This window comes from Agelaius phoeniceus, chromosome 2 (genome assembly GCF_051311805.1).
Source record: "Agelaius phoeniceus isolate bAgePho1 chromosome 2, bAgePho1.hap1, whole genome shotgun sequence".
Taxonomy (NCBI): domain Eukaryota; kingdom Metazoa; phylum Chordata; class Aves; order Passeriformes; family Icteridae; genus Agelaius; species Agelaius phoeniceus.
This window is the reverse complement of record NC_135266.1, coordinates 92568047-92595956: the sequence shown is the minus strand read 5'-3', so window position 1 is coordinate 92595956 and position 27910 is coordinate 92568047. Positions and strand designations below refer to the sequence as shown.

At 46.4% G+C, this 27910-nt stretch overlaps 1 protein-coding gene across 1 annotated transcript; it reads left to right on the top strand.

Moving 5' to 3' along the window:
* The first annotated feature begins 941 nt into the window (after positions 1-941).
* On the top strand, positions 942-27910 carry ATP1A1 (ATPase Na+/K+ transporting subunit alpha 1). The gene is made up of 23 exons (XM_054654358.2): positions 942-1235; positions 8713-8817; positions 10012-10071; positions 11058-11261; positions 11616-11729; positions 12230-12364; positions 12522-12639; positions 13072-13340; positions 14334-14532; positions 15932-16041; positions 17424-17558; positions 18099-18291; positions 18771-18946; positions 19478-19614; positions 20909-21059; positions 21600-21768; positions 22356-22510; positions 22854-22977; positions 23764-23909; positions 24036-24166; positions 24732-24833; positions 25912-26003; positions 26448-27910. The coding sequence occupies exons 1-23, from the start codon at positions 1224-1226 to the stop codon at positions 26474-26476; spliced, it is 3066 nt and encodes a 1021-aa protein (XP_054510333.1). The 5' UTR covers positions 942-1223; the 3' UTR covers positions 26477-27910.

Genomic DNA, 27910 nt, shown 5'->3' with positions numbered 1-27910 from the left:
TTGATGAGCAAGCTCTTTGTGCAGGATGTTTAAGGCTTGAATTCAGTTCTCTACTCCTGTGGAAGGGTTTCTAGCCATGCTAAGCAGGGAAGTGCTCTAACTATGTTCCTCTTTCCCAAGAAAGTTCACAGCTATTTTTGGGACCCTCAGCTGGTGATGCCTCCTGAAACACTTTCTCATTTTCAAGTTTATACAGGGTTCCAAGGCTTCAACTAAGCCATCGAGAATAAAAAAAGAGCATCAGCTCATTTTCTTTGCCAGAAAATCTAGACAGAAGTAAAAGCAAAGTCGACAAACTTCTGCAAGAAAACCCCAAAACCAAACAAAGTGAACAGACACAAAGTCCTAATTTGTGCATCTGTCTCAAATTTGAAAGGTAAGGGAAGGATGACCATAGCCAAACTTGGTCCCCTAGCCGGGCTCCCTGAGCAGCAGAGGGCACAGAACGCTGCCCCCAAACTCTTCACCGACTCCTGAACCACAGAAGTGGTTTCCGGCAAGAGCATCTCCCGCGGGACGGGAACGGAGCGCGCTGCGGCTCGGGCAGGCTGGCAGCAGGGCAGGGACCATGCCCAGCACAAAGAGCGTGGGTGGACGGGGAGCACCGGGGCTCCTGAGCCTCTCAGCGACCGGCGGCAAAACCCGGGGGGCATCAGCACTTGGGGGCTCCGGGCGGCCGCAGGGCCGAGGCCCCGCAGGGGCGGCGGGAAAGGCGCCTGGAGAGCCCCGGCCTGGCGGCGGCGCCGCGGAAGGGGCGCTCACCCCGGTGAGGCGCGGCCGGGGCATGCCGGACGAGCCTCAAGGTGAGCGCCCCGTCCCGAGATGCACCCGGGACGGCGGAAGGGCCCTCGGGCGCTGCTCCTCGCCAGTCCCGGCCGCGGGCACTGTCCCCTCCCCCAGCACCGCCCCGTTCACGCCCTTTCAGCGCACGGGGGGTGGTGCCACAACGGGCTGGGCGTGGCGGCGGAGCGAGGCTCTTTATGCGGCGGGAACCCGGCGGCCGGAGCTGCGCGCGGTTGCGGCGTCGGAGAGGAACGACCCGGGCGGGGGCAGAGGGGGGCGCGGCGAAGGCGAGGAGCCGAGGCGGAGGAGAAAGAAGAGGAAGGAGCGCGCCGGCCGGGGTGCTCCTATTGTTCCGCACCTGCGCCGGCCGGGACACGTGGCGCCGCTGAGCCCCGCTCCTCGCCCCCCGTCACTTGACCCGCGCGCAGTCGCCCGGCACCATGGGCAAGGGGGTGAGCGGCGGGGCCGGGCCGGGGCGGGAAGTGGGAAATTCAAGGAATCGGATGGTGGCCGGTGCCCCTTTCACTTCGGCGAGGCTGCGCTTTGTGTGTGCCGGGCCGGGGCGGCCACGTCGGGCCGGGTACGAGGGCGGCCGCGGCCGTTGGCGAGCGGCGCCGGTGCCGCCAGCCCCAGCAACGTGCGAGGGCCGCCGCCGCCCGCGGGAAGGAAGAGCCGGCCGAGGGCGTGGCGGAGCCCGGGACGAGGAGCCGGCGTCCCAAAGCCCCCGGCTCCTCCTGGAGGCCGTGTCTCCCCGACGAGGGGCCTCTCGTCCCACTGCCCCCGGGGCTGGTGTTATCTGGTGGCCTTGCGGAGCTGGGGAGGGAGCGCGGCTGCTCCCGGGGCTCCTGAGAGTACTTTAGACTTTCCTTGAGACACGAGGGCCCGGCGTGGGGGGGGCGGGAGAAGGGGAGCCCTCAGCGTTATTACGGCTGATTTGCCTGTTGGTAGCAGTGAGCGTGTGATGGGAGATGGTGGCAGAAAAGAGGCGGACACGGCTGAGGTCTCCTGTTCACTGGGGCGATAACTTGGCGCAGAAGGCTGTGCGGTTCCTGCAGCGGTTTCTGCCCCTGGATCAGCATTGTTTCTACTTATATAGGGAGGAGAAGTCTTTAATTCAGACCGTATCTTCTAACTAAAGAAAAGTGCATGTGAAGGGTGTTGGGGGATGTTGTGCTCCAGCACCTGTGTGTGGAGCAGAAACACCTCTTGGCTTGCTCTGATTTCATTTTATGTCAGAAAACTAGAGACTAGGTTCTGGGGTTTGTTGCTTGGATGTTTGTTTTTTCCCTTCGAATCCTTCCCGGTATGTCTTGTGTAGTTGGAGGTGTGTAGGTTCTTGTTTACTTTTGGTTTAGACGCATTCCTGTAAAATTCCCTGATTTCTCTGCTTCCTGAGGAGAGACTGACCGTGCAGGGCCATGGCAGCGGTGGTAGCCTGCTCCCTGCCAACAGGTGTTCTGTGCTTCCCAAGCGCTGTTCAAACATTGACTTGACTTTGTATTGTCCTCATCGGTGCAGTACAGCAGCAGCAATGTTGACATAACTGCATGAGTAGTAGGGAGAGCTGCAAGAACATGGCTGAATGGAGAGTTGCTTGGAAAATGGGGTGCGTGGGGTGGGCTTTCAGCACTTGTTCTGTGTATGGGGTTTCTTTTCCTAAGGAAGTTCTTCTGTTGCTTGGCAGCCCAGCCTGCTGTATTTAAGTCCAGTAGGCAACAGGCTGTATGGACAGTAAAATTCATCTAGGAGATTAAACACTGAGGAGAGATCTGGCAGTGTGCGCAGTATTCTGAATCTTTTAAATGATCGGAGCAGCCTTTGAGTTGTGTCTATGCAGGACTGCAGCACAAAAGGCTTCAGGGGCTTTGCGTGCCTTGGTGGGACTAAGGAAAGGTACAAACGCCTTCCAATGTAGAGAGCTGTCTTGCTCCACTTCAGATTTCGGAGGTTGCATGGATAATAAAGCAATTAGCCTGAAACTGAAGCACCGCCACAAGGGATAATTCAGCAGGGATAATAGGTCTGCCTCATGCTTTCTGTTAGCAAGTCACAAGATTTGCTCCTTCGGCGCTGAGAATGTGTGCGTATGACTGGGGACCCCCTGGAAAATGGGCATGTGGGAGAGTGAGGCAGTGAAAAAGGCGGAGTGTGGATGCAACACTGAGCAGCATGTGCCTGCCTTGAGTTAGGGTGCCCAAAAGGGAAACTTCTTTCCCATGGGTGCACGGGATGGAAGAGGAAAAAGGAGCGTAAGTGTGAGAAAACAAGTTTCTTCTCTCTGTGGCTGTGAAGCTGAGTCTGTTTTACTTTAAATGGTAATGGGGCAAGGGAAGGGCCAGCTGCTGCTACGAAGCCCAAAAAGCACATTATCCAACGAGGGGGGGTGTGTGTAGCTAGTGGAGGAAAGCACTCTGGATTTCTTTCCTGTTCAGAGCTGTCTGGAAGCTGTTGGTAGACAGCAGCGTGTTTCACTCCATCTCCCTGACTATGCAGGCATTGCGTACAGTTGGTGGTGTGCTTGGGGTCACTTCTGGAGGTCAGCTCTGCCTTAAAGGCCATGAGGAGGAGATGTCCTTAATTCAGATCGTATCTTCTAACTAAAGAAAAGTGTGTGTGTGTGTGTGTAGACTGTTGGAAACAGTAGTGAAGACTTTTTGAAGCTGGATGCTGCGATCAAGCGCTCTTGTGTGGAGCAGAAACACCTCTTAGGTAGCTCAGATTTCCTTGAACCCCAGTTAAGGGCTTTTTCCCCGTGTCAGGAACTAGGAAGGTTTATCACATAATGGAACCAACTGAGGGGAAAAAATGCAAATCAAAGCAATCCTTATCTGGTGCAATTAAAGAAAAATCTTATATATTTACCTTCCCCCATCTTATTCATTCCTTTATTACTATGGCTATTTTATGACAGTTCACTTTTTATTACTGTAGCTAGAGATAGTCCTTTTTCCAAAGAAAACCCTGGGCTTAATCAGCACGGGTTTCTGGAAAAACAGGGGAACACGGACAGGGGCCTCTGGCAAGTGAGGTGAGCTGTACAACCCACTCCAATCCTGACCTGCTGAAAACTGCAGCTCATCCTTCACCCAGGCCTTTCCAAGGGGTAGCCTTCCCCAGCTTGTCTAGGGGAAAACTGGGTCCTGTCCCCTCATCTTGATGTGTTTGTCAACTACTAGAGATGTCTGGAGTTATGATGACTATTTATTACGGGTGAAGAAGTGAGGAAGGTGACTCTTTGTAGTTGGCACAGCACCGAAAAACCCAGGCTGGGCTACTCAGCTGTGCAGTGATGACATTTGAAAAGCCCTCTCTGCTCTTGGATTTTCACACATCTCCAGAGCAGTAGAGTTGTTTTCCTAATACCCAGACAGGGCTTAAGGTGTATGGATGGTCCTTGTTTTATCCTGATTATTAAAAACCTGATTAGGTTTACATCTCTTCTCTTGGGAGAAGAGCTTGTCCTTTCATAATTTGGGAAGCAGCAGACAGTGCACAATTAGCAATTACTAGCTGTTGAGTAAAAACTGCCTTGTACTGTCCTAGATGCTGAGAGTGATCAATTGATGCGGTTTAAATTTTTGATTCAAGATAGGAGATTGAAGGCAGCTCTTGGGAGGGAGTAAGAAGGATCCAAAGAAGCCGTTCCATCTCTTGTTAGGATTACATAGGGTCATGGAACAGAGTTTCCAGTCCAATAGGCGGAGTAAGTTTTATGACTCATCTGGTTAATATATTTACTGTCTCATAAGGCAGCAGGACAGTAACTTTTCTGTTTTCTCTGCACAATTGATTATAATGACATAAGCAGTAAAACAGACCAGGCCTCCAGAGACTGCATAATTTGTTTTGGCTCTTACTTGACATTTCTTGTTGGATTAGGTGATCTTAGAACAGGGTACTTCTGAGCTTGTCTGCTAATTTGTACCCCTCCTGTTTCCTGGTCAATCATGGCTTGTATTGAGAACATCAGCCATGAATGGCTCAATTAGTCCAGAGCGGAAAATCATCAGCTGTAGCTGAAGACAATAGGATTTTCTGGGGGATGTATAAAACTTCTTACACTGGTGTGTACAAATGTTGTGCTTAAGCCAGTGGAAAAAAAATAAATCTTGCATGGAAAAAAAAGAAGCAGCATTGTTTTTTTTCTGAGGCAGTTTTGATGAGTCAGTTCTTGGGCTAAGTCAAGGAACAGGGGTGACATTTCTGATGAGACAGACCTTCCTTTGTGTTCAGGCCATGTGATTAAATCGTGATAAGACGTGGATGTGGAGTACCACAGGCCTTCTTCTCTTTGTATAACAGGAAAAGAAGGGGAGAGCAGGGAAATCCTACAGCGCCGAGGTGGGATGAAAACCTCTTCCCCTGGCAGCCCAGCCAGCACAAGCCTTTGTTGAACTGATTGGGCTCATCTTGCAGGAAGGGAGGCAATGGCCCCGGAGGCACAGAACAGGGGCAGGACTTGGACTCTGATGCGTGTGTCAAGTTCAGATTTGAATGATTGAGCAGGAAGTTCAGATTCTGCATGAAATGATCCTGTAACAAGAGCTGAAGCTGATTCTCCTGACTTACCTACTTACCTTTTCAGTAAGGGTGGGATGTAGTAATAAAGCAACAGAGGGAAAGTACTGAAAGTATTGTGCTTTTTTTTTTTTTTCCAAGCTGGGGAATTGCTGAGCTCCTCTGTACGATAGACTCCATTAAGACCCAAATACTTGGGTGCTTAAAGAAACAAGTAACTCTATCCACTCTTTGTTCTGACTGGAGCTGATCGCTGGGGTTTTTGGGTTTGTTTTTTTTGGTTGCTGTTTTTTTTTAAAGCAAATCATGCTTGAACAAGGGCAATGAGCCTTTTCATGTTTGCCCACTTGTAGATTGATTTGGCTGCAGCTGAAAAAGCCTAAGCACTCCTATATTCCTGGGTTATTCACTGCCCCCAGTGAGAAACTGTATTTCTCACAGTAGTTTCAAAAAAACAGGAGGTTTTTAGACCACCTGCAAGCAGTTGCCAAGCTTTTCTTGTGGATAAGGGGTGAAGCTGGAGGTGATGGAGTGGTAGTCAGACAAGGCACTAGCTCCTTCACCTTCATTAGAAATCAAATCAAGCAGCAATCAAGAGGCATGTGTTTTGTGCAGGGCCGTGTTTGGACTTGTCTGCCATAGCTCCAGCAGAAGTCAAAGTTGTTTCCTTCAGAGACTGAAGAAGAGAGATGTTTGATGGTGGCTTTTTGTGAATTGCCCTGTGGCAAATTCCTGTGATGCAGGAATGCAAGGACCTCGCTGGTTTAAGTACCGTGGCTTTCACTTTTTTAAGAAGGGAAATGGGAGTTTAGGTGCAGGGAAGAGAATGTCAGGAATGCTGACAGTCTGGAGTTCTGTGTCCTTTTCCTGGATCAGTGGAAGCAAATAGCTTTGCTCTGCTGCACTTATTAAAAACTGTTTCCATTGCACAGCTTCGCGGTGGCATGCAAAGCTTGCCTTTACTGAGCAGGGCAAGGGGAGACTTCTGTGCATGTGACTATGGCTATGTGTGTGACTGTAGCTGCAGAGTGTTGCACACAGAGCTTTCTCAGCACAGTAAAAAAAACCCTTGTCTAGATGTCACTGATGGGTTCTTTCAGAAAAGTAATGGTCATCCTTTTTTTTTTTTTTTTGGGTGCAGTTTCACTTTTGGTTTTGGTTTGTACTTCTCTCAAAACAGATAATAATTTCCTGTGCTAGCTGCTCATCAGGACAGGTCTTGGATGCAAACAGTAGTTCCTGTGTCCAGGTCACTTTCAGGAATCCAGCTCTCAGGAGCCCAGTTCGTGGTTTGAGGTGTTCATGCAAAGAACAAGCAAGGCAATGCCTTTGAAACTTTTTCTTAATCTCGTTAAAGATTTGACTCTGGTGCCACTAAGTGCTGTTTCATCTTAAAGTTCTTCTCAGGGATCTTATTAGGTGAAAATCTCATCACATAAAACTTGGCAGAGTGTGGGGATGTAATTGGTCCCACACAGAAGGGAACAGAAGATTAAGTGATGTTTATGTGCACTAAGTCATCATTTGTTTGTCCTTAGATGCTTGTTTACCCCATTATGACTAGATCTAAATCTTTGCGTGATTTCATGTAGAATTAACCATAATAAAAGTGAATAAAAATCCTACTGAATAAAGAGGCTTTAAGCAAATCATCTGCTCTGTGAGGTGTAAGCAGGACTAAGCGCAGATTGAATCTGCAGAAGTGTACTGCTACTTTGTATACCATTCTTGCTGCTCAAACTGCCATAAATTGAAAGCAGATTCCTGTTGTGTAAACTGGCCAGCTAGTTTGCCAAACTGAGAATGAAAGTGTTGGAACTTAGCCCTCAGAATAGACCAGCAGAGGTACCACCTCTTATTTAATATATCTACAGTTGATAGGCTGCTCCTCACCAGAGGATGTGGAAGGCTGGGAGGGAGGAGAAGGAGTTAATGTCCTGAGGAAACATACGTTTGCTCTCAGGAATTGGTTTCTTCTGCTCTTCATCACTTTTTCAGCTTGAGCCAGGGCTCACACGTCAAGACTGCCTGAATAGTGTATAGCTTGCTTACCTCCTTGCTAGGCTTGCACAATGTCTGAGTCTAGTCTGTGTATTGGGTATGATACCAAGCAGACTTCTCTCTTCACTAGCTTGTTTTTATTTAATGTAGTGGCATAACTGTCATAGAATCATGTAGGTTGGAAAAGACCATTAGAATAATTGAGTCCAACTGCTAACCCAGCATTGCCAAGTCCACCACTACACCATCTCTCCAAGTGCCACATCTACACATCTTTTAAATACTGCTGGTGACTCAACCAGTTTACTGGGTATCCTATTCCAGGGCTTGACAGCCTTTTCTATGAAGAAATTTTTCCTAACAGCCAATCTAAACCTCTCCTGGCACAACTGGAGGTAATTTGCCCTAGGCTTGTCGCTTCTTGGAAGAATTAACCAGCACCCACCTGGCTACAGCCTCCTTTCAGGGAGTTGCAGAGAGCAGTAAGGTCTCCCCTGAGCCTCCTTTTCTTCAGGCTCAACAATCCCAGCTCCCTTAGCTCCTCATCAGACCTGTGCTCCAGACCCTTCCCCGGCTCTGTTGCCCTTCTCTGGGCCCTCTCCAACACCTCAATGTCCTTCTTGCAGTCAGGGGCCCAGAACTGGGCACAGCACTCAAGGTGCAGCATCACCAGTGCCAAGCACAGGGGTACATTCACTGCCCTGGACCTGCTGGCCACGCTGTTGCTGACACAGGCCAGGATGCCATTGGCCTTCCTGGGCACATGCTGGCTCATGTGGAGACACTGTTGACCCCCAGGTCCTTTTCCACTGGGCAGCTTTCCAGCCACTCTTCTCCCCACCTGTAGCTCTGCCTGGGGTTGTTGTGATGCCAAGGCAGGACTCAGCACTTTGCCTTATTAAACCTTGTATTGTTGGTCTCAGCTCATCAATCCAGCCTGTCCAGATCCCTATGCAGAGCCTTCCTGCCCTCCAGCAGATCAACCCTCCTGCCCAACTTAGTATTATCTGCAAACCGACTAAAGATGCACTCGATCTGCTTGTCTGGATTACTGGTAAAGATATTAAACAGGACTGGCCTCAGTACTGAGGCCTGGAGAACCCCACTGGTGGCAAGATGCCAGCTGGATGTAACTCTGTTCACCACCACTTTCTTGTTTCAGCCCTCTAGCTGTTTTTTACCCAGCACACAGTGCACCTGTCCAAGCCACAAGCTTGTCCAAGCAGCCTGTTTCTCCAAGAGAGTGCTGTAGGAAACAGTGTCAAAGGCTTTACTGAAGTTTAGGTGGACAGCTCTAATAAACTGTAATAATTTTGTCTGCCTGGCAGCCTTGTGTGTGTATAGTTCATGTCTGCTGCTGTGGAATTTGACTGTAAGATGTTTCTAATAATGCTGAATCTTCCCTTACAGGCTGGAAGAGACAAGTATGAGCCCACTGCTACATCAGAGCATGGCGGAAAGAAGAAGGGGAAAAAGGAGAGGGATATGGATGAACTTAAAAAGGAAGTTGTGATGGTAAGAGTGCAGAGCACAGAAAGAGCAGCTTTAAGGATGTTTGCTATGCCCAAAGCCCTGTCCCTAACCTGACTAAAAGAGAAACGAGTTAGTGTGCTGACAGTATGGTGTGACTGAAGGTGCTGATCTCTCTTCTCCTCCCCTCTGTCCCCAAGTCAGATGTTCTGTGTTTCAGCATCAACATAAGCACACAGTAGACCCTGGCAACATCACTTCTCAAAAGGCACTTGACACAGAACCTAAGTCTGTGCTTGCCTGCATACCCATAGCACAGTATGGATGTATTTCCTCAGCTCTGCATAGCAGCATTACAGGCTTTATTGTGCTGTCATGTGAGTGGGACTGCTGTTTTCATTCCAGCTGAGGAGTTCAGGCTGTACAGCTCCATTTACTGCTGGCTTCTGCTCAGACTGACCTCAGTGTTATTCCTTCTAATCATGTTTGAGGCTGTGGGGAGTGTCTCCCATCTCCATCTGTGCAAGCTAGATGATGCTGTATCTGTCTGTGAGCATCATCTGGCTTAGATCTGCTGTCCTTAAAGGTGATGCAGATGTTGGTTCTGCTCCATGGGTTTGAGACTGTGCTTTACTGTTTTTGACCCCTCTGTTAGGAAGAGGGGGTTCTAAATATTGCTCTAAGATTACATTCTGTGTTCAGTAGAGATGTGTACTTAAAGCATCTGCTCCTCCAGTGCAAGTTTTTAAGTGAGGTACTGCTCTGAACCAACTCAGTCCAACTGAAAAATAGCCAGGCTATGAAAAGAAGCCTCTTCAGGGAAAGAAACACTTCCCCCAAAGTAGTGCTTAATATGGCAACACTACTTAAAAATGTGTGAAATTACAGGTTTAATCTTCAATGCATTCCTACCTTCCCAACTCCTTTTCTTTCCATTCCTCTCTCAACCTCCCAAAAAAACCCACCCACTGAGGTTTAACAGAATCTGCTGGGGGTGTAAGGACTGCACTGAGTGAAAGTCAGACTTTTTCAAATAAGCTTTCAAGTACCCAAATAGTCACAAGAATGCTAAAGATTAGACTGTGCTGAATTCCAGAATGAGTTTGAGATTTCTCTTCACAGAAAGGATGAGCTAGAGTCCTGCTATCACACCATTACAGATAGGAAACCTGGGGTGGGAAGTAGAATTGCTGAACTCTTTTCTCAGATTCTTTTCTCTTCCAACTATTTGTCTTTCAGGATGACCACAAGCTGAGCCTTGATGAACTTCATCGTAAATATGGAACAGACTTGAATCGGGTAGGTAAACATTGTATTCCTTTCTTCTTTGCCCTGATCTGAAAAGAAACAGCCACAGCTCAGAGCACTTCACAAAGGGAGATCTGGGTGGTCTGATTTTGGCATGGTATTTTTTTTCTTTTAGTGTTTAATCTCCCCTCCTCCAGTTAAGTTTCTCAGGCTTTGGGAGAACTGTTGAATTCACAAATACTTCTCTTTATCCTCCCACTGAACAACTTGACTGCAATACTTTAGCAACTTTGCTTCTAACAAAGTCACTGTTATCTGCCTCTGAGTCGTTCAAGGTCAAGTTGATTCTTGGTGTTATTTTTTTCCGGAGGAGCATGTAATGAGGACACATGTTTGTTATATTGCAAATATAGTCTAGAGAGCTAGCACATGCCCAGACACTCAATGATGGCTAGTACCAGTTAAAATTCTGCAGTAAGAGGTGTAAAAATATCTTAGGCTTCCTTAGAGTCCAGTGCAGAAGCACTGCAGTAGTTTTACACCTCTGCTGTTGTTTGCTTTGCTTAATGCATTTCTTGCATGATTGCATTTAGCATCAAGTCTGCTCTTTAAAACAGTACAGCTATTTGCATTTTTGTGTCCAAAATCTCAGCTTCTGAAAGCTGTACTTCCTGGAAAGTTCTTCCAACATGTCATCACTTTTATGGCCTCCAGCTTTCACTTGTTCCATAATTTAATGAGGGTGGATGGCGCTGTGCTGTTCCAAAGTCTGTGGCTGTAACCTTCTTGTCCTGCCCTTCTTCTGTGTTCGTGGCCCATGGCCTGCAGGCTCCTCAAGTAGCATTCAGCATCCTCTAGTTCCTGTTCTGGCATTCAGCTCTCACATCCTGCACTTGTGTTGTGGAACCCTGGCAGCTTTGGACATCTCTGTTTTCTGTTAGCAGCTCCTTGTTGCTGTTGTAGAACTTGAGCAAATTCAGACCTACCTTGTGCAGTTGGGTCTTGCCACAATGCCTAAAAAGGAACCTCTCTTGTAGGGTTTGACTTCTGCACGTGCAGCTGAGATCCTGGCTCGTGATGGCCCAAATGCCCTCACCCCCCCACCCACCACTCCTGAATGGGTAAAGTTCTGTCGGCAGCTCTTTGGAGGATTCTCGCTCCTGCTCTGGATTGGTGCTATTCTGTGTTTTCTGGCTTATGGCATACAGAGCTTGATGGAGGAGGAGCCTAACAACGATAATGTAAGTAAAAATGTCTGTTTTACCTCAAAGGCAGGCTGAGCAGCCTTTTGGGCTCAAGGCAGATTAACTTCCTTTAAGCATTCAGTCCAGAAGCTTTTCCCATAAGCACGGGAAATTAAATGTGTGAGCTTAACGTGTTTTGGAGTGCTTCCACATAATGAAATGAACAGGCAACTTCCTTTGTGTTGTGTTAACAACACTAGCTTGTGGACAGCCTTTGTGTTCAAAATGTTCAGAGACTGCAAGTACCTTCATGTTTGTGATGGGGCACTTAAATGCCAGGTAATTAATTTGGACAAACTGGAAGCCTTTCAGGCAGATTGTCCTCTGACTCACTTTTTCTGCTCTTTGCAGCTGTACCTGGGTATTGTGTTGGCAGCTGTGGTTATCATTACTGGCTGTTTCTCTTATTACCAAGAAGCAAAAAGTTCCAAGATCATGGAGTCCTTCAAGAACTTGGTGCCTCAGGTATGGAATAAATAATTTCCTTGTTGTCTGGCAAGCCATAGCTTGTTCAAAAGTATGAATTGTTTTAAACATCATCTCCAATTGCAAGGGCCGGGCTGTTAATGTGGGTTACTAGCTCTTAATTTTGAGGGATCTGTGAGACTGCTCCAAGTAGCTATGCTAATAGGCCAAGGTAGTTCCTGAAAACCTGTGGGTTCCACCAGCTTGTTAACAATCATAGGACACTTTCTCTGTAGTCTGGGGAGTTCAGTAAGTGGTGTGATAAGCACTAAAATTTTAATTCCTTCGTGGACAATCTGGATCATATCTGTCACACTGTCACGATGGTAACAAGGAGCTTTAATATCAAGAAAAAAAACCAACTTACTTTTCTTAAATAACATAGATATAAACACCTTAGTAGAAACCTTGTAGAAGCACAGCATAAAAGATTCTCAGATCTTTTGAGCCTTTTCTTAAGAGTTGTTTTTGACACAGATTGTTCCTTCACTGTCTTTCAGCAAGCACTTGTAGTCAGAAACGGTGAGAAGATGAGCATAAATGCTGAAGGTGTTGTAGTTGGAGATCTAGTGGAGGTAAAAGGAGGAGACAGAATTCCAGCTGACCTTCGGATCATATCTGCACATGGTTGCAAGGTACGGTAGTGACAGGCTGTTAGGAAACTTCATTCTGAAGGAGGATGAATAAGTCTTCTATGCTGTGAATGGGGGCTGGAGTGGAAGAGAAGGATGGGGAAAGTACTTAGTAGGCATCTGTCTGCTCATGTATGACAAAGTACTCTCTTTCATGTAGGTGGATAACTCCTCACTTACTGGTGAATCAGAGCCTCAAACCAGGTCTCCAGACTTCTCCCATGAGAACCCACTGGAGACCAGGAACATTGCCTTCTTTTCCACCAACTGTGTGGAAGGTATGTGTGTCTCCTGCTTCCCTGAAGTATGAGCAATGATATTGAACTGTGTAGATAAGCAGGGTGGAAGTTCCCATCAAAGTCCTTGCCCATTCCAACTGCACTACTCTAGAATGGGTAAAGACTCCACAGCACTACTGGGTGTTTTGTTCTTGCTTCTTTCAGAGGAGCAGCTATGTGGTGTGTCTTCCAGCCTGTTTTATTACAAGTAAAAAATGTTGACGTGCAGATAACGTAGCGTGAACCATGAGGTAGATCTGTATGAAGTGCTACAGCTGCAGGAAGCAGGAATGTCAGACGTGTCTGGCAGGACTTCTGCTGCAGCTCTGAATATGGGGTCTTTGTGCTGAAGCCCACCTAGGACATCTCTTCCACACCTACAGGATATTAAGCTGTGTTGTTTTTGTTTTCTCAAACCCATCCCTCTTCCAGGCACTGCCCGTGGCATTGTCATTAGCACTGGGGATCGCACTGTGATGGGCCGAATTGCCAGTTTGGCTTCTGGACTGGAAGGGGGGAAAACTCCAATTGCCATGGAGATCGAGCACTTTATCCATCTTATCACTGGAGTGGCTGTGTTCCTGGGTGTCTCCTTCTTCATCCTGTCCCTCATCCTTGAGTACACATGGCTGGAGGCTGTTATCTTCCTCATTGGGATCATTGTTGCCAATGTCCCTGAAGGGCTGCTTGCAACGGTTACGGTGAGTGAAGTTGGAAAAAAGACTGAATTTGGTCCTTAAGGAAGTGGAGTGCTTTATCTCAATGTGCATTCAGAGAGGTGAACACTGAAGTAATGGAAGTGAGTGTGTAGGGTTGGGCTTTATAAGTTCAGTGTATTTTAACTAATTTCCTGAATCAACGTCAAGTTCTGCAGCAATTATCTCATAAGGATGGGTCCCTAAGTTAGACCTACCCAGAGGCTTGGCACTATACAGCTGAAGTGAGCAAGACTAGGAGTCCTTTTTCTGTGGTAATATGGGGTTTTCCTGCTACATCCATCAGAAACCCACATGCACACTAACCTTTCCAATCCTTAAGGGCTGGCAGAGGATCCAGCAGGCTTCACTCCAGCCCCAGCTTTTGGTCTGGGATCTGTCACAGGTTTCTCTAAGTTTGGTTTCCTTAAGAGAGGTCATGAGAGTATCTAGGTGTTCTTAGGTGTATGGAGAGTGGTGGTAGACAGAAGAAAATGCTTCCATGCTGCCTTAGGAAGCAGAGTAGCAACCAAGCCAGGAAATGAGTGGTTGGGAACTGGAACCAGATAACAGCCTCTAGCAAGAAAGTGAGCTGGAGCTGCTCACTTTCTACCCCAGCAACTTGCAAGCCTTATCACCACAGCTAATTTGGGCCTGCTCATATGTGGCTTGCCTTCACCTATTTTGAGAACTCTTATCGTTAGGAGGTGGCAACTTTGACTGAAACGTTAGTCTGAGGCATGTTATTTCCTTCCTAATACACTGAGGAGTAAGAGGCTGAAGCCTGTTCTGGAGGTTTTGTAATGAGGAAAATGTCATTTAAACCTAGCACCTGAGCTGAAGTGTTGCTGTTTATTTTGCACTGTCAGGGTGAGCAAGGAGTTAGGCAATCACTGCAGGGCATGGAAGCTGGGTGTCATTCCATGTACACATTGAGTTGGATAGCAGTGTTACTCTGCACAAGTGCATCTAACCTGACATCATCTTTCTTGTTCCCAGGTATGTCTGACACTAACAGCCAAGCGTATGGCTCGTAAGAACTGCTTGGTGAAGAACCTTGAGGCTGTGGAGACCCTGGGGTCCACATCCACCATCTGTTCTGACAAAACAGGCACTCTGACACAGAATCGTATGACAGTTGCCCACATGTGGTTTGACAATCAGATCCATGAGGCTGACACTACAGAGAACCAGAGTGGTAAGACAGCCTTGCTGTGCTTGAGGCATTTCATTTAAAAATGGCTTTTTCTGGGCCTGCCTGGACACTGGTACTTCTAAGAACCTGTGTTTGTAGCTCTTCAGTCCAAGTGATGTTCACAATGCAGGGATTTCTAACATACAGTCTAGAATGGGCATAAAAAAATTGAATTGACACTTAGAAAGCTTTAGCACTGTACCATGATTCTGTTTAATCCTTAAACTCTGTTTAGCCTGCCTTTTGTGCAGAATTACTCCACTGGAATTTGAACCTCTTAAATGTTCAGCCCCAACACCACGTGTTTGTCCTGTACATAGAAATATTCACAAAGTACCTGATTATCTTTGCTAAAATGTATCTTGATGAAATTGCTTAATCTTAAGTCTGTTGAAAGTATGGACAGCAGAAGTGTTGGCCCTGATAAAAATGACTTGAGGCTGGATGTAGATGGCAAGTTCCCATGTGGAACTAGATGGTTTGCCTTTGGGACAGGGGTTTTCCCAGAGCATCCAGGTGGTGTTTACATAGTGCCAGCTATGAATGTAAGTCTTTAGCAGGAAGTTTCTCTTAGTTGATAAGAATCTGAAAACTGTGTGCTGTACAGCTGAGCGAAATGCTTATCTCTCCAGAACTGTTCAGTACAACCAAACTCAGGAGTTTCCTAGCTTTTGTCTACCTTGTGAAATGCTGTGTTTGCAACATGTTATTAGCATAAATATTTTCCAGTGGTGCTGCTGCACCCTGTCCTGAACCAGTCCAAAACGTTGTGCTTGTCTCCACTGCTTAAAAAAGCCACATTATTTAACACTAAAGCAAAGTAATGAGCTATAAATAGATCTTTTGGAAGCCCTAGGCCTGGCAATGGTTGGCTTGGCTGCAGTGGAAGTAAACCTAGAAGATTTCACTTCATGGAAAGTATGTTAGGTTATCGGTTAGCTGTCTCTTCAATTCATCTCATTTAAAGCCAGCTTAAGAGCCAGAATGAGAGAGTATCTTTATTTAAGCATTGTTCCTTTGGGAGCTATTTCATCCAGTTCCTGGGTTGATAGATAAAGTGAGACAAGCTGGAGGTAGAACCCAGCATCCCTTTCTCAAGCCCTCTGAATGAGTGTTATCTGTACAGAATTTCTTGGCTTTGTCACTGTGTCCCTCTGTTGCTGCTGGATATGGCCATTACTGGAATCTTGAAAGCAGAGGCGTTCTCTTACACTGCTGCTGTCTTAAAATAATCAGTTCCTCATCAAGTATCTGGGAAGGGAGGAGGAATGAAAGAGATGCAGTGATGCTCTGGGTGTTTCCTGTTTGAGATAAAGGTTTCTTGGTCTTAAACCTGTGGGATTTTTTGAGCTTATATGACTTCTTGAGGGGTGGCTTTTTGACACTCTTCCTCTGCTTCCAGGTGCTTCCTTTGACAAGAGCTCAGCCACTTGGACTGCTTTGTCCAGAATTGCAGGTCTCTGTAACCGTGCTGTGTTTCAGGCTGGCCAGGAAAATGTACCAATTCTCAAGGTGAGTTCCCAAAACAAAGTGTTGGTCTTGTTCCTCACCACCATCCTCTCATAATGGTGGTGAGATTACTTCCTGTGGGTCACATTAACCTGCCAAGTAGAGGTAGCTGCCACTCTTAACCTTTTCTGCAGTCTAGCACTCTTAGAGGAAGTGTGCTGTGGGCAGGCGAGATGGGATTGAAAAGGCATTTTTCCCATAGCACAATCCCTGCCATCCACTACCATCTACACTCAGTTTGGGAGGCAGATATTTCACATAGGGCTAGCAAATAACAGAAAGCTTTCCTAGGCATTTCCCAGTATCTGGCTGTTCCAGGAATTGCTGTCTCTGGCATTTGTATACTTCAAAGCTACAAACACCTGGTGCTGGGAGAAGTAAACATCAGAGCAGGGGGAACAGTGGTTGTGGGAGACTGGCTAGAGACAGTCTGCTCTCACTGGCAAGTCTCCTTAAGCTTTCACTAGTTCAGTGCTGGTGCAAATGCTGGCATAGCACCAGTTCACATTCCTCCTTCTGAACTGTGACCCAGCCAAGGCTGAAATTAACCGTACAGTGCTTATAATCTGTCAAGTATTAGTCATGTTGCTTAGTAAACTTATTCCCAGGGGTGTTCTGATGCAATGGTAAGAGAGATGATGGAACAAACTATTTTTCCCCAGCACTCCTCTGACTATATCTTAAATCTACAAAATGTGACCTGAAGTTAAAGAGCTGGAGTTCTTCCTGTTTAAGGAAGGCTTGGGAGAGGGAAGTCTTTAGATGCCAAAAAGTAGTACAGAAATGAAAAAAAAAAAATTGCTCACAAAGAGAGAGACCAGAAGGGCAAGAAATACTTCATTTCAATTGCAGCAAAGAAAGCTCCACCAGGGCATTGAGCACATACAGATCTCCTGGGCTGAGAACCCCCATCTCTGCCAGTGATAACCTTTATGGGGAAGGGACAGATCAAATTTCTCCCAGTGGCCTGATAAGTTGATGTTATCTTGGAGTGGGGGGCACATGGAAGTGTTTCTGTGTGCATGTAGTCAGTCTTCATCTCACAGTAACTGTTCTTCATGGCAAGCAACTTAGAGCAGTTCTTCTCAAAATTTACCCTCCAGCCTCACTTGGTCTGACTGTACCTGGTTATGTGACTTTGTCTAACCCTTTTAAAAGGCTTCTTGACTTTGTCACAAGAAGACTGCTGCTCTCTTAAGATGGGAAGCCTGGCTTTCTGAAATGCAGTACTTGTTGGTACTAGATAATAGAATTATTTATTCTTTGCTTTCATATAGTTTTATGTAGAAGTTGGGACTGGACTGTGATGAATTCACTCTTAAAATCTATTTTAAATACCCAGTCTTCTGTGGTTGTATGTTTTGATAGTTGTCTTTTTTCCTCAGCGAGCTGTGGCAGGAGATGCCTCTGAGTCTGCACTTCTGAAATGCATTGAATTGTGCTGTGGTTCTGTCAAGCAGATGAGAGAAAGGTATCCCAAAGTGGTGGAAATACCATTTAACTCTACCAACAAGTACCAGGTAAGCAGGTGTGCTCTTGGAAGGGGAGCTGCTGTGTGAAGTACTTGTGCGAATTTGTGCACTGTTTGCCTCAAAACTTGTTTTGGCACCCACATTTTGTCTAGCCATTACTTGCTTGAAGACTGTTCTATAAATCTAAGTTAACAGACTATAGTTACATGTGTTCTTCACATGTAACTGCACTGACACTAAGGTGTTAGCTGCTAACAAAGAATCAGATATGTTCTCAACCTGTGCAGCAGTAGTGCACAGAGCATGGAGTAACTCAAATCTGGGAATAGGAGTGAACTGCTGGGAAGTGACCTTAACAGGTGGCACTTGAATACAGAACAGGTCATTACAACACCTGCAGTTACACATTAATACCAAAGAATGCTCAGATTCGTTAGTTTGTAAACCTCTTTAAAGTATGGGTAAATGAGAACTAGAGTAGAATATCATGAATGGCCCTGAGCTGCCATAGTTGCAGAACACTGATGTTGATTACTGTGTCCTTCACAGTACATGTTTATAGAGCAGATTCATTTCTTCTACCCTTAGCTGTCTATCCACAAAAACGCTAATCCATCAGAATCCCGTTACTTGCTGGTGATGAAGGGAGCTCCAGAGAGGATCTTGGATCGCTGCAGCACTATTCTTATCCATGGCAAAGAGCAACCACTGGATGAGGAAATGAAAGATGCTTTTCAGAATGCCTACCTTGAGTTGGGAGGCCTCGGGGAGAGAGTGTTAGGTAAGGAAAAACAGCCCAATTACCTTGGAAAAGATTTGTCCTTCATGTTCCCGTGCAGTCCTCACAGATTAAGTGAAGGGTCACTCTGTTCCTGCAGTGTAACCATAGAATTAAGGTCACTTCCGCAATCCATGTAGGGACAGTCCTGCCTTTAATCTAAAAGGCAGCCTGCAGGGTCTGGTGTCTCCCGGCAGCGAAGTCACCTAGATCAAAATGCAGCAAAGCATTTGGGACCTTCATGGGACCACACAGTGTTGTTGGGTTTATTCCACTGCACAGGAACCAGGCTGTGTCTGGGCACCTAGCCACAGCTGGTAGTTATCAGGATAGGAGCGTGACTCCTGTTTCAACAGCCCTGGCTAAACCTCTGACTAAGCTGCCCTGTTATTCTTGCACAGCTGTTTGCAGAAGCAGTAAGTGTTCACTCTCTGCCTCCTGATGTGTAGGAACAGAGTAAATGTGGGTTTGATGTGTTACAGGATTCTGCCACTTGGCTCTGCCTGATGATCAGTTCCCTGAAGGCTTCCAGTTTGATACAGACGACCTGAACTTCCCTGTGGACAAACTCTGCTTTGTAGGACTGATGTCTATGATTGACCCACCTCGTGCTGCTGTGCCAGATGCTGTTGGCAAATGCAGAAGCGCTGGGATCAAGGTAATTTATTCCTGGGTTGAAAATCACCTCACTTCATACCTGGGGAAATAAAGGGCTTTCTTGACCTCTTGTATTACTGTAATGCGAGTGGATGAAGTAATTGATCAGGATTTAACTACTGCTACTTCAGGCTTAATTTCTAAGTTAAATACAAATGGTTGTGTGTTCATGAACTGAAAAATGAGTGAAACTCCAAACTGCTTGGGCCCTGGCAGGTGCTGAGAGCATGGTGTCCCAAAGCACATGATTTGGCTTAGAGTGCCACAGTACTGACTAAAATGAGAAGGAAGCATCGGCTGGAGACAGAACTGGCTCCATTAGCTCAACATGAACAATTTCTCGTCTTCCATCCGCCTCAATCCCTCGCATAGTGGTAGCAGGTTACTGCCTGTACCTCAGACTTGCTCTGCGCTAGTGCTTGCGAGTAGAACAGAAGACATGTGGCCTTTTCAGTGTAAGGGACCCTGCCTTTTGGGCAGTGCTGCTCTGCAGTGCAGGCAAGGCTTCCATGGCAGTCTGTTTGCATTTCAGGTTATCATGGTTACTGGAGACCACCCAATCACAGCCAAAGCCATTGCCAAGGGTGTCGGCATCATCTCCGAGGGCAATGAAACAGTAGAAGATATTGCTGCTCGACTCAACATTCCTGTCAGCCAGGTCAACCCTAGGTAATGTCTGCTGGGAAAGGCCAGATCTGTTCAAAGAATTCTGCATTTGCCTCTCTCCTTGTCTTGGATAATCCCTCAGCATCTCCCCTCTGGACACGAAAAGATGGCATTTGCTTAGCTCAGCATATTGTGGCTCTGCAATGTGTATCATGAGTTATGTGAAGAATGCACAAAAGATTGCATTAAATGTGTGTGTCTTGTGTGTGGGAAGTACTTAAGAGTAAGACTGTAGGAGAGCGAAGGGAGCAGGATTTATGCCGGGTAGAGGAGTTGACACTAGTGCACAGCTACAAGCAGAATAAATGTCAGAAGGGAACTCCTTCCTCTTAAGGGTTAATGCTTGCCTTCATAGCCTAGCTGGGACTGAGGCATCCTCAGAAAATGTGCTTTGGCATAAGCAGGCTGTTTGCAGAATGGCTGGGCTGTCTGCATTGCTTAGCTTGACCCAGCCTGTGTTTGGGCTGGAGGACAGCCATGTAGCTTATGAACTGTGAATAGAGACACCCTGTGAAATGAAATTGCTTGGGGGTTTTTTTTGGTTGGTTCTTTTTCTTTCTTTTTTTTTTTTTTTTTTAGATTTTGAGGGTAACTTCAAAACCCAGCAGTGCAGGCTGGGCTCTGTGACTGAGCAGGTCAGCAGCTGGCTCTAAGGGTGGGGAAGGAATTTCCCTGTTTAAACTGGGTGATGTCAAGAGCTGCGTGGACAGTCTCCTAGACCTATAAGGGATGGTATGCTGGGCTGGAGAGAGATGGTATTTTACTGCAGCCTGTAGGGTACCAAACCAGTCTAAATATAACATTGCATGCTTTTGTGGCCGAAGGGTGTAAATTAGTTGGAACTTGCATGGTGTGAACACTCTCTGTGAAGAACCATGTGTCACCAGTCACATGGTCATCAGTCTGTTGCAAAAAAGATTGCCTGCAGAAGACAGCAACATCTCTTGAAACCTTGGAAGTTACCTACCTGAGTTCCTTTTTTTCAGAGAGGCTAAGATTTGTGGGAACAACTAGTCTTTGCCTTGATGCCTTTTAGAAAGCTATGGAAAGAATTAATTTGCTCATGAGGGTTTTTGTCTGTTGCTTGGTTCTGTTTTGTTGTCTTTTTCTTGGTGTTCCCTATCTGCTTCTCAAAATTTTGAACATCAAACCTCTGTGCAGAGGCTGCCTGGATCAGTATTTAGTCATAGCAGAAGTTGCTCTTTCCCCAGATCACTGAAGAACCTTATTTTTATGGAGCAAGTACAGCTAATGAGAAACTTAATGCAAAGTAAAACATACCTTATCTTGTTTTCAGGGATGCCAAAGCTTGTGTGGTTCATGGCTCAGATTTGAAGGACATGACTAGCGAGCAATTGGATGACATCCTACTTCACCACACAGAAATTGTCTTTGCCAGGACATCTCCTCAGCAGAAGCTTATCATTGTGGAAGGCTGCCAGCGACAGGTAAAGAGAGGGGGAGTAAGGATGTCATATTAGAGAAATGCCCAGACATTTATATGTAAACTACCAGGCTGTTCTGCTGTTGAAGTGCTAGGGCTAAGTCTCCTCAGTGCCCACATGTAAAGAGCCAGATTAAATCTGTCTGTCAGCAGCCTACAGCTGCTGATGTCAGGCTGCTCTACAATACATAAATATAAGGGTCTGACAGGAAAACATCTTCAGTTTGTACTGAGACTTTCTTCTCATCCTAGGATGTTAATTAGTAAACTTAATTCCTAAATTCTCTGGATGTGCTTGGGAGAGGAGGATCCAACATGCTCATGTGTTATCCAGTATGTCCTTTCGAGAGAGCACCGTGGTTCCCTTGATGAGCCTGATCAGAACAGGGAAAGGGTGAGGGGAGGGCAAGGAGGAACTGAGGTCTCTTTACAGCAAAGTGAAATAGTTTTTTGTGCTTCATCTGTAAGGTAGTAGAAAGCTTTTCTGCCAAAAACATGTCTTACATGATTATTTCAGTCTTGCTGTTGCTCTCTTTGTGACTAGGGTGCAATTGTAGCAGTCACAGGTGATGGTGTGAATGATTCCCCAGCCCTGAAGAAGGCTGACATTGGTGTTGCTATGGGTATTGCTGGCTCAGATGTCTCCAAGCAGGCAGCTGACATGATTCTCCTGGATGACAACTTTGCCTCCATTGTCACTGGGGTTGAAGAAGGTGAGTCTGTAACTTGTGTGCAGTGGTGGTAAAGTAACATGCTTCAGCATCCCCTCTGAAATAGAGGCATCTGGGGGGCTCTTCTTTGAGCTTGCCTCCATGACAAGAGTTTTCAAGGAGAGCAGCACTTTTCCTCCTCCCTTCAAAGTTTTATTTCTTTCCATGGGTGTTCTGCAGGAGCCTTTGGGGATGGGTAAGAGTAGGAAGCAGCTGAGTAACAAAAGCTACTTTGTGCTGTTGCCTAACACGTGACCTTACAGTCATCTTTGCCAGCTGAGTGTGACGTTTTCCTCCCTGATGGAGAAGTAGCTCTCAAACAGGAGCAGAACAGAGGGTCCCTCCAGGGGCTCCTGATGATGTCCAGAAACCAAGGCTCTATGCAGTGAGCCCTGAGTGCTGTGACCAGAAGTGTCACTCTCCACAGGTGTTGCTGTGCATGGAGCAGTCTCACCCTTACATAGAGAGAACCCTTTCATTTGCTGCACTAGCAATTTGCCATTTGGTGTTAGCACTGAGGCTGCCTGTGAGCTGCTTGGCTGCCTTCTGCTAACAAGTGAGAGTTACCCTGTTCTCTCTTCCTTCCCCAGGTCGTCTGATCTTTGATAACCTGAAGAAGTCTATTGCCTACACCTTGACCAGTAACATTCCTGAAATCACGCCGTTCCTGATCTTCATCATTGCAAACATACCCCTTCCTCTGGGAACAGTCACCATCCTCTGCATTGACTTGGGCACTGACATGGTGAATGTGGTTTTTTTGTCTCCAGAAAAAATGTGCATGTTCTTAGGTACCCTAAAGAAAGGACAGGTGGAAGGAAAATGCTTAAATAATTTCCTCTAGTGTTCTGATTTAAAGTAAGCAGCCATCTGATACTCCTTTTATTCACATTCATCTCATGGCTCTTGAGTCTGAGGATCTTTCAGCTCCCTGTAAGAATAATCTGTGGAAAGGGAGGGGGGTAAGGTCCTTTTGGAAGACCCCTTTTGTTGGGGAGTGCTGTTTCTGGCACTGAATACACAGGACAGGGAAGACTCTATACAGTGGAGAGTTGAAACTCTTCTAAGAGCAGTCCTGCCACCCTCAGGTCCCCGCTATCTCCCTGGCATATGAGCAAGCAGAGAGTGACATCATGAAGAGGCAGCCCAGAAATCCCAAAACAGACAAGCTGGTGAATGAACGGCTGATCAGCATGGCCTATGGGCAGATTGGTAAGCTGCTCTGTTTTCTCTGGCACCAGTTTGAACTTGGTGGTAGCAGGGGTTGTACACAATCTTGAGTCAGTGACTGCTCTGCTTATTTTGGTAGGGTTGAGGTTTGGGGTGTGTAAACCAGAACCTCAGGCTGTAAAGAACTTGCAATGATTCTTCCCCCATGGCTTATAGCGGTGGCTTGTGCAGCTTGATCCATTGAATCGCTTTCACAGTAATTTTGTTTAATTGCACAGTGCTGTAAAGGAACTGGCTGACAACCAGCTCTCCTCTGGTTCAGACTTGTTCAGCAAGAACATAGATCTCATTGTTAGTTTAATTAGAAGTAAAGGATTCTCTCCAGCGTATCCCTAAACACACAGCATTAGGAGCTTTGATTAAAGGCAGCTACAGAGACGTGCCCAGTTCACAGGATGGGAGCTCACGCTTAATTGCAGCAGACCTTGGGAACCTTCTTGACTGTACTTTGCAAGGGTTGGGGGTGGGCAAGGCATAATAAGAATACAAAGGGAGTTTTATCTTTTGTCCTTGAGTATGGTGCCATCACAGCACAGGGCCAGAACAGAAGTAACTCTGTACAAAGTTGGGGGCAGAAGCTGCTCAGCAAAAGGATTGCAGCTGAGTTTGATGTTAGTGTGAACTATTTCTACAGCTGCTGCTTGGGACATGGAGCACTGCAAGGAGCAATTTTTAAGGTGGTTAAGGGTTGCCTACAAACTGTTGTTCTGTTATAATTGTTCTGCACAGTAGCCTAATCAGTTTTATCATACTTTCTTACCTGTTTAGGTATGATCCAGGCCCTTGGAGGTTTCTTCACCTATTTTGTAATCATGGCAGAGAATGGATTCTGGCCTTCTGGCTTGCTAGGGATCAGAGTTCAGTGGGATGACAGATGGATTAACGATGTGGAAGACAGCTATGGGCAGCAATGGGTGAGTTTTGAGGCTCACCCTAGAGGCTGCCAGCCAAAATATTAACACCTGCTGAACTTGGTGTGAGCACCAGAGAGCAAAGGCAGCGTGTCTGAACAAATGCTCTCTGCTTTGTCTGCTTCCTAGACCTATGAGCAGAGGAAGATAGTGGAGTTCACTTGCCACACAGCCTTCTTTGTCAGCATCGTGGTCGTGCAGTGGGCAGACTTGATCATTTGCAAGACCCGAAGAAACTCTGTCTTCCAGCAGGGGATGAAGTAAGTCAGCCTGTCCATGGAGGATTTAGAATTGAACTCTGTGTGTTCTCCAGCACACAGCACTCTAGTCCTTCATCCCAGCAGTGTCTGGGTGTTTTGGCAAAAGTCTTGACCAGACTACCTTGGGAGTGGGTAAAAGACTGGGTGCTCTCTTCCTTGTAGTACTTTCAGTTGTCAGGCTGAGACAAAGAAATGGTGGCTTCTGTTGGCATTGTCTGTGGAAGCTAGCACACCTCACTAGCCCATAGACACTCCAGCACACAGCCTTGAACTCCTGGTCTTGTACATCAAGAGATCTCATGGCATAAACTCCAGCTGCCTCCTGAATTTGTGATGAAATCAATTGCTGGTTGATTTGATCATGAGCTGTCTCTGAAGAGACTTAAAATACCATCATGGCAGCTCTGCAGTTGCATTGGATGGATGGCCTGGTAGTCCCCACCTGATGACCTTCTGGGCTGGACTGGAATGTGTTTCCATTCACTCCCCTGTGGCAGCTAGGTTGTTTTTTAGGAGATCATCTCTGAAAGTACTTTGTTCTTGACTTCCTTCCTGTCTCTTCTAGGAACAAGATCTTAATATTTGGTCTCTTTGAGGAGACTGCTCTGGCTGCCTTCCTGTCCTACTGCCCTGGGATGGATGTTGCTCTAAGGATGTATCCTCTGAAGTAAGTTGCATCATGCTTTTTGTGTAACAGATCGTACCACAGAACAATAGCACTTGGGTGGGGAGATGGATGAAAGTAGTTGTGAACCAGTGGAGCATCAAACCTAGTCTTAAGAGTTCAGGCTAGAGGGTGTTAGTGATCCTTTGCTGTCCTGTGGCACACTGGGGTTTTCTTCACTGTGTGTGGAATGTTTATGAGGAGCCTCTTGTTCAGTGCCTCACTAAAAATCAGTGATACAACTTCAATACCAGTGTGCTCTAGTGCAGCTGCCTCTTGCACTTATTTCATGGAGTATTTTTATGGGAATGGTACTGCACCTCCAAAGAAAGCCAGTTAGATTGTGTAATTCATAGGCCAGATGACTCCTGGGTACTGAAGAACTGCTGATGACGTCTTGTGCTTTTTTCCTACATCTCTTGGGAAGAGAACAAGTAGTAAAGTCTTTTAAAAGCTGCTACGTAGATGCAGATGACCAGTTGATGCACACTAACTTTCCTAATGGTTGGGAAGGTGCCAACATTTTAAGTGTTGCTCAACAGCATTGCAACACTTCATGGCAGAGTTTAGTCTTAAGCCAGAGGACTGTTCAAAGTTTAAGTGTCAGGAAATCTTCATGGAAAAAAAATAAATCCTGGTACATCTTGCATTCCAAGAGTTGGGTGCTGAAGTGTGAGCATTTCCTAACAAGAAAGCTGGCCTCTGCCCAGTGCCTGCAGCATCTGGATGTTAGTATGTGTAAATCACAAGGGGAAACAATACAGTTCCAGCCAGCAAGGCTCTGGGCACAAAGGTTGTGTACTTAGAGGAAATATTGCTTGATTGGTAGGTGGGGAGGTGCTGGTACAGAGATGAGCAAAGGTGCCATGACACACCTTGTGTTGGAATTATTATCCAAAAGTGAATTAATCTATTGCAGCAGAAAACCTGGTAGTAATGCTTGGCTTGGAGGATTCTTGACTGAACTGGCAAGCTGGGTCATGCCAGCCTTCTTGCACTTGAGTGTGCCATCAAGTCAGAGCTGTGCCAGGCCAAGAGCATCTCCACAGCCCGTGTTCTCACTGTCTCCTCTCCCAAACAGGCCGACCTGGTGGTTCTGTGCTTTCCCATACTCCCTCCTCATATTCGTGTATGATGAAGTCAGAAAGCTCATTATCAGGCGCAACCCTGGCGGTAAGAATCTGCTGCTCATTTCTGTGTTTCCTTCCCCACCTCTTCATGCTGCTGAGTTCTCCAGAAACCCCAGCAAAGCTTGGGGACCCCTACGCACTATTTGGGGCTGTATTCTGCTGTGTTTTCCCTTTCCTCAACATTAATTGTGTAGTTAGTGCAAATTAAGGCCTTCTTGCTGTCCCTACATTCTCTCCCATTATATAAAAGTACAGATGCACTGAAGTAGATGGAAATGACTGATTAATGCTTGGATAGCTCTAGAAAGCTGGAAGAGTTCCTGAAAGCTGGAGAACATCAATTTGGCAAGATATTCCCATTGTGGCAGGTCACTTATTAGCTCAGGTGCTACAGTGCAAGTTTTCAAGAATCTAAAAGGAGCTCTCATGAGCCTCATACTTGGTTTGCCTTGAGACTAACTGTGCTTTCTCCCTCCTTTTCCTTCAGGCTGGGTGGAAAGAGAGACCTACTACTAAAAAGTACCTGTAAAACATTCCACGCACAGCCCATGCCACCTCTCCACCATCTCCCCTGTGTGCATACTTCATCTTTGCAAGAGCAGAACTGTGTCTGAGCAGGAGTGAGCTGAAAACTAAAGGAAACATGAAGAAACGTGGACTGGAGGAGAAAGAAAGCAAGGGGGAGGTTGGGGTGGAGGGGAGTGTCCGACCATCAGTCCAGGGGGATGAAAGTTTGAGTAGTTTTATGTGCCTTTATGTTTTTGTAAAAGGAAACCGAAGATTTTATATGTGGATTTTTACAAATAAAGATGGATTATAAGAGGATGCCCCCACATGGTCTTAGGTGGATGTTTTTCTCAAGGCAAAAACTGGTTCAGGGCAGCCTCCCCACCCTGGCTTAGGGTGTGGTGGTGAGTGCAAGGGTTAGTCCCTGGCTTCCTGTTTTTGTAATAGGGAAGCAGAGCTGCTTGACCCACAGACAACAGCATGTGTAAAAGCCCCAGTCCACCTTACACCAGCTCAGTGCTTAATGTGACAAACTGTTTGCCAGCACTTGCATCTCACAGCTCAGGAAGCTTCCTTGGCTGTGCATCTTGGCTTCTTTGAGCAAATGGAGCATTGAGTGAAGAGCTGGCCTGCCTTAAGGGGCTCCTTGCTGGGTCCTGACTTGAGAGCAGGCTTCCACTGACTGTCATGGATCCAAGCAGCCTTGTTCTCAAAATCAACACTGATTTTCTTGCTTGCTTAGCCAAGCAAGGGATAGTGTTTCCTGGTGACCTCTGTGCATGGCACATGCCCTGTCCTGATACTGGCTCGTGCCTCCTGTGGAATGAGGGCAGGGGCTGATCATGGATTCTGCATCCTCCACTTTTGAGGAAAGTGTTGCTGTTGTCTGGGGTCTGAGCTGCCTCTGTGAGCTGAAGTGAGTCATGCTGCTTCCCTCTGAGTATCTAACCTTTTTCTGTATGCTTTGATTTACTGTTAATGCCTGTATGGCTCTCTTTTGTGAGAACTCTGTGAGAGAGCTGGCCTTTTGCATGTGGGCAGTCACCATGAAGTCCTAACTATTCATTGCTCCTAGTGCTGTTATGCTAAAACAAGCTGGAGATGCTTCAAGCCCTGTTCCTGAACTACTGGCCTGTGCCCTTCTTAGATATGTGTCTATCTCTGCAAAGGATCACTAAACCACCTCACCGAAAGGCTCTGCAATTAAAACTCCATGTTGTCATCCCTCTTTCCTCATAAATTTTTGGTTTTTTAAGATGGTGTTTTAAAGCTGGGTCACTTACCTCATGTACTGAACAATATAAACTCAGAAAGCACTAGGGAGGGAAAAAATGAGAAGTTGAGGGTGGCAACTGTTTCACTTTGTCTTGGACACTCTACTGTGGAACCCCCAGTTGGAGATGATTAAAAATAATAATAAAGTCTTCCAATTGTTGGAGTCTG

Coding starts and splice junctions, on each gene's coding strand:
- ATP1A1 (XM_054654358.2), top strand. Junction 16,042..17,423: donor AAAATGTACCAATTCTCAAG/GTGAGTTCCCAA, acceptor TTTTTTCCTCAG/CGAGCTGTGGCAGGAGATGC. Junction 23,910..24,035: donor ACAGCTATGGGCAGCAATGG/GTGAGTTTTGAG, acceptor TCTGCTTCCTAG/ACCTATGAGCAGAGGAAGAT.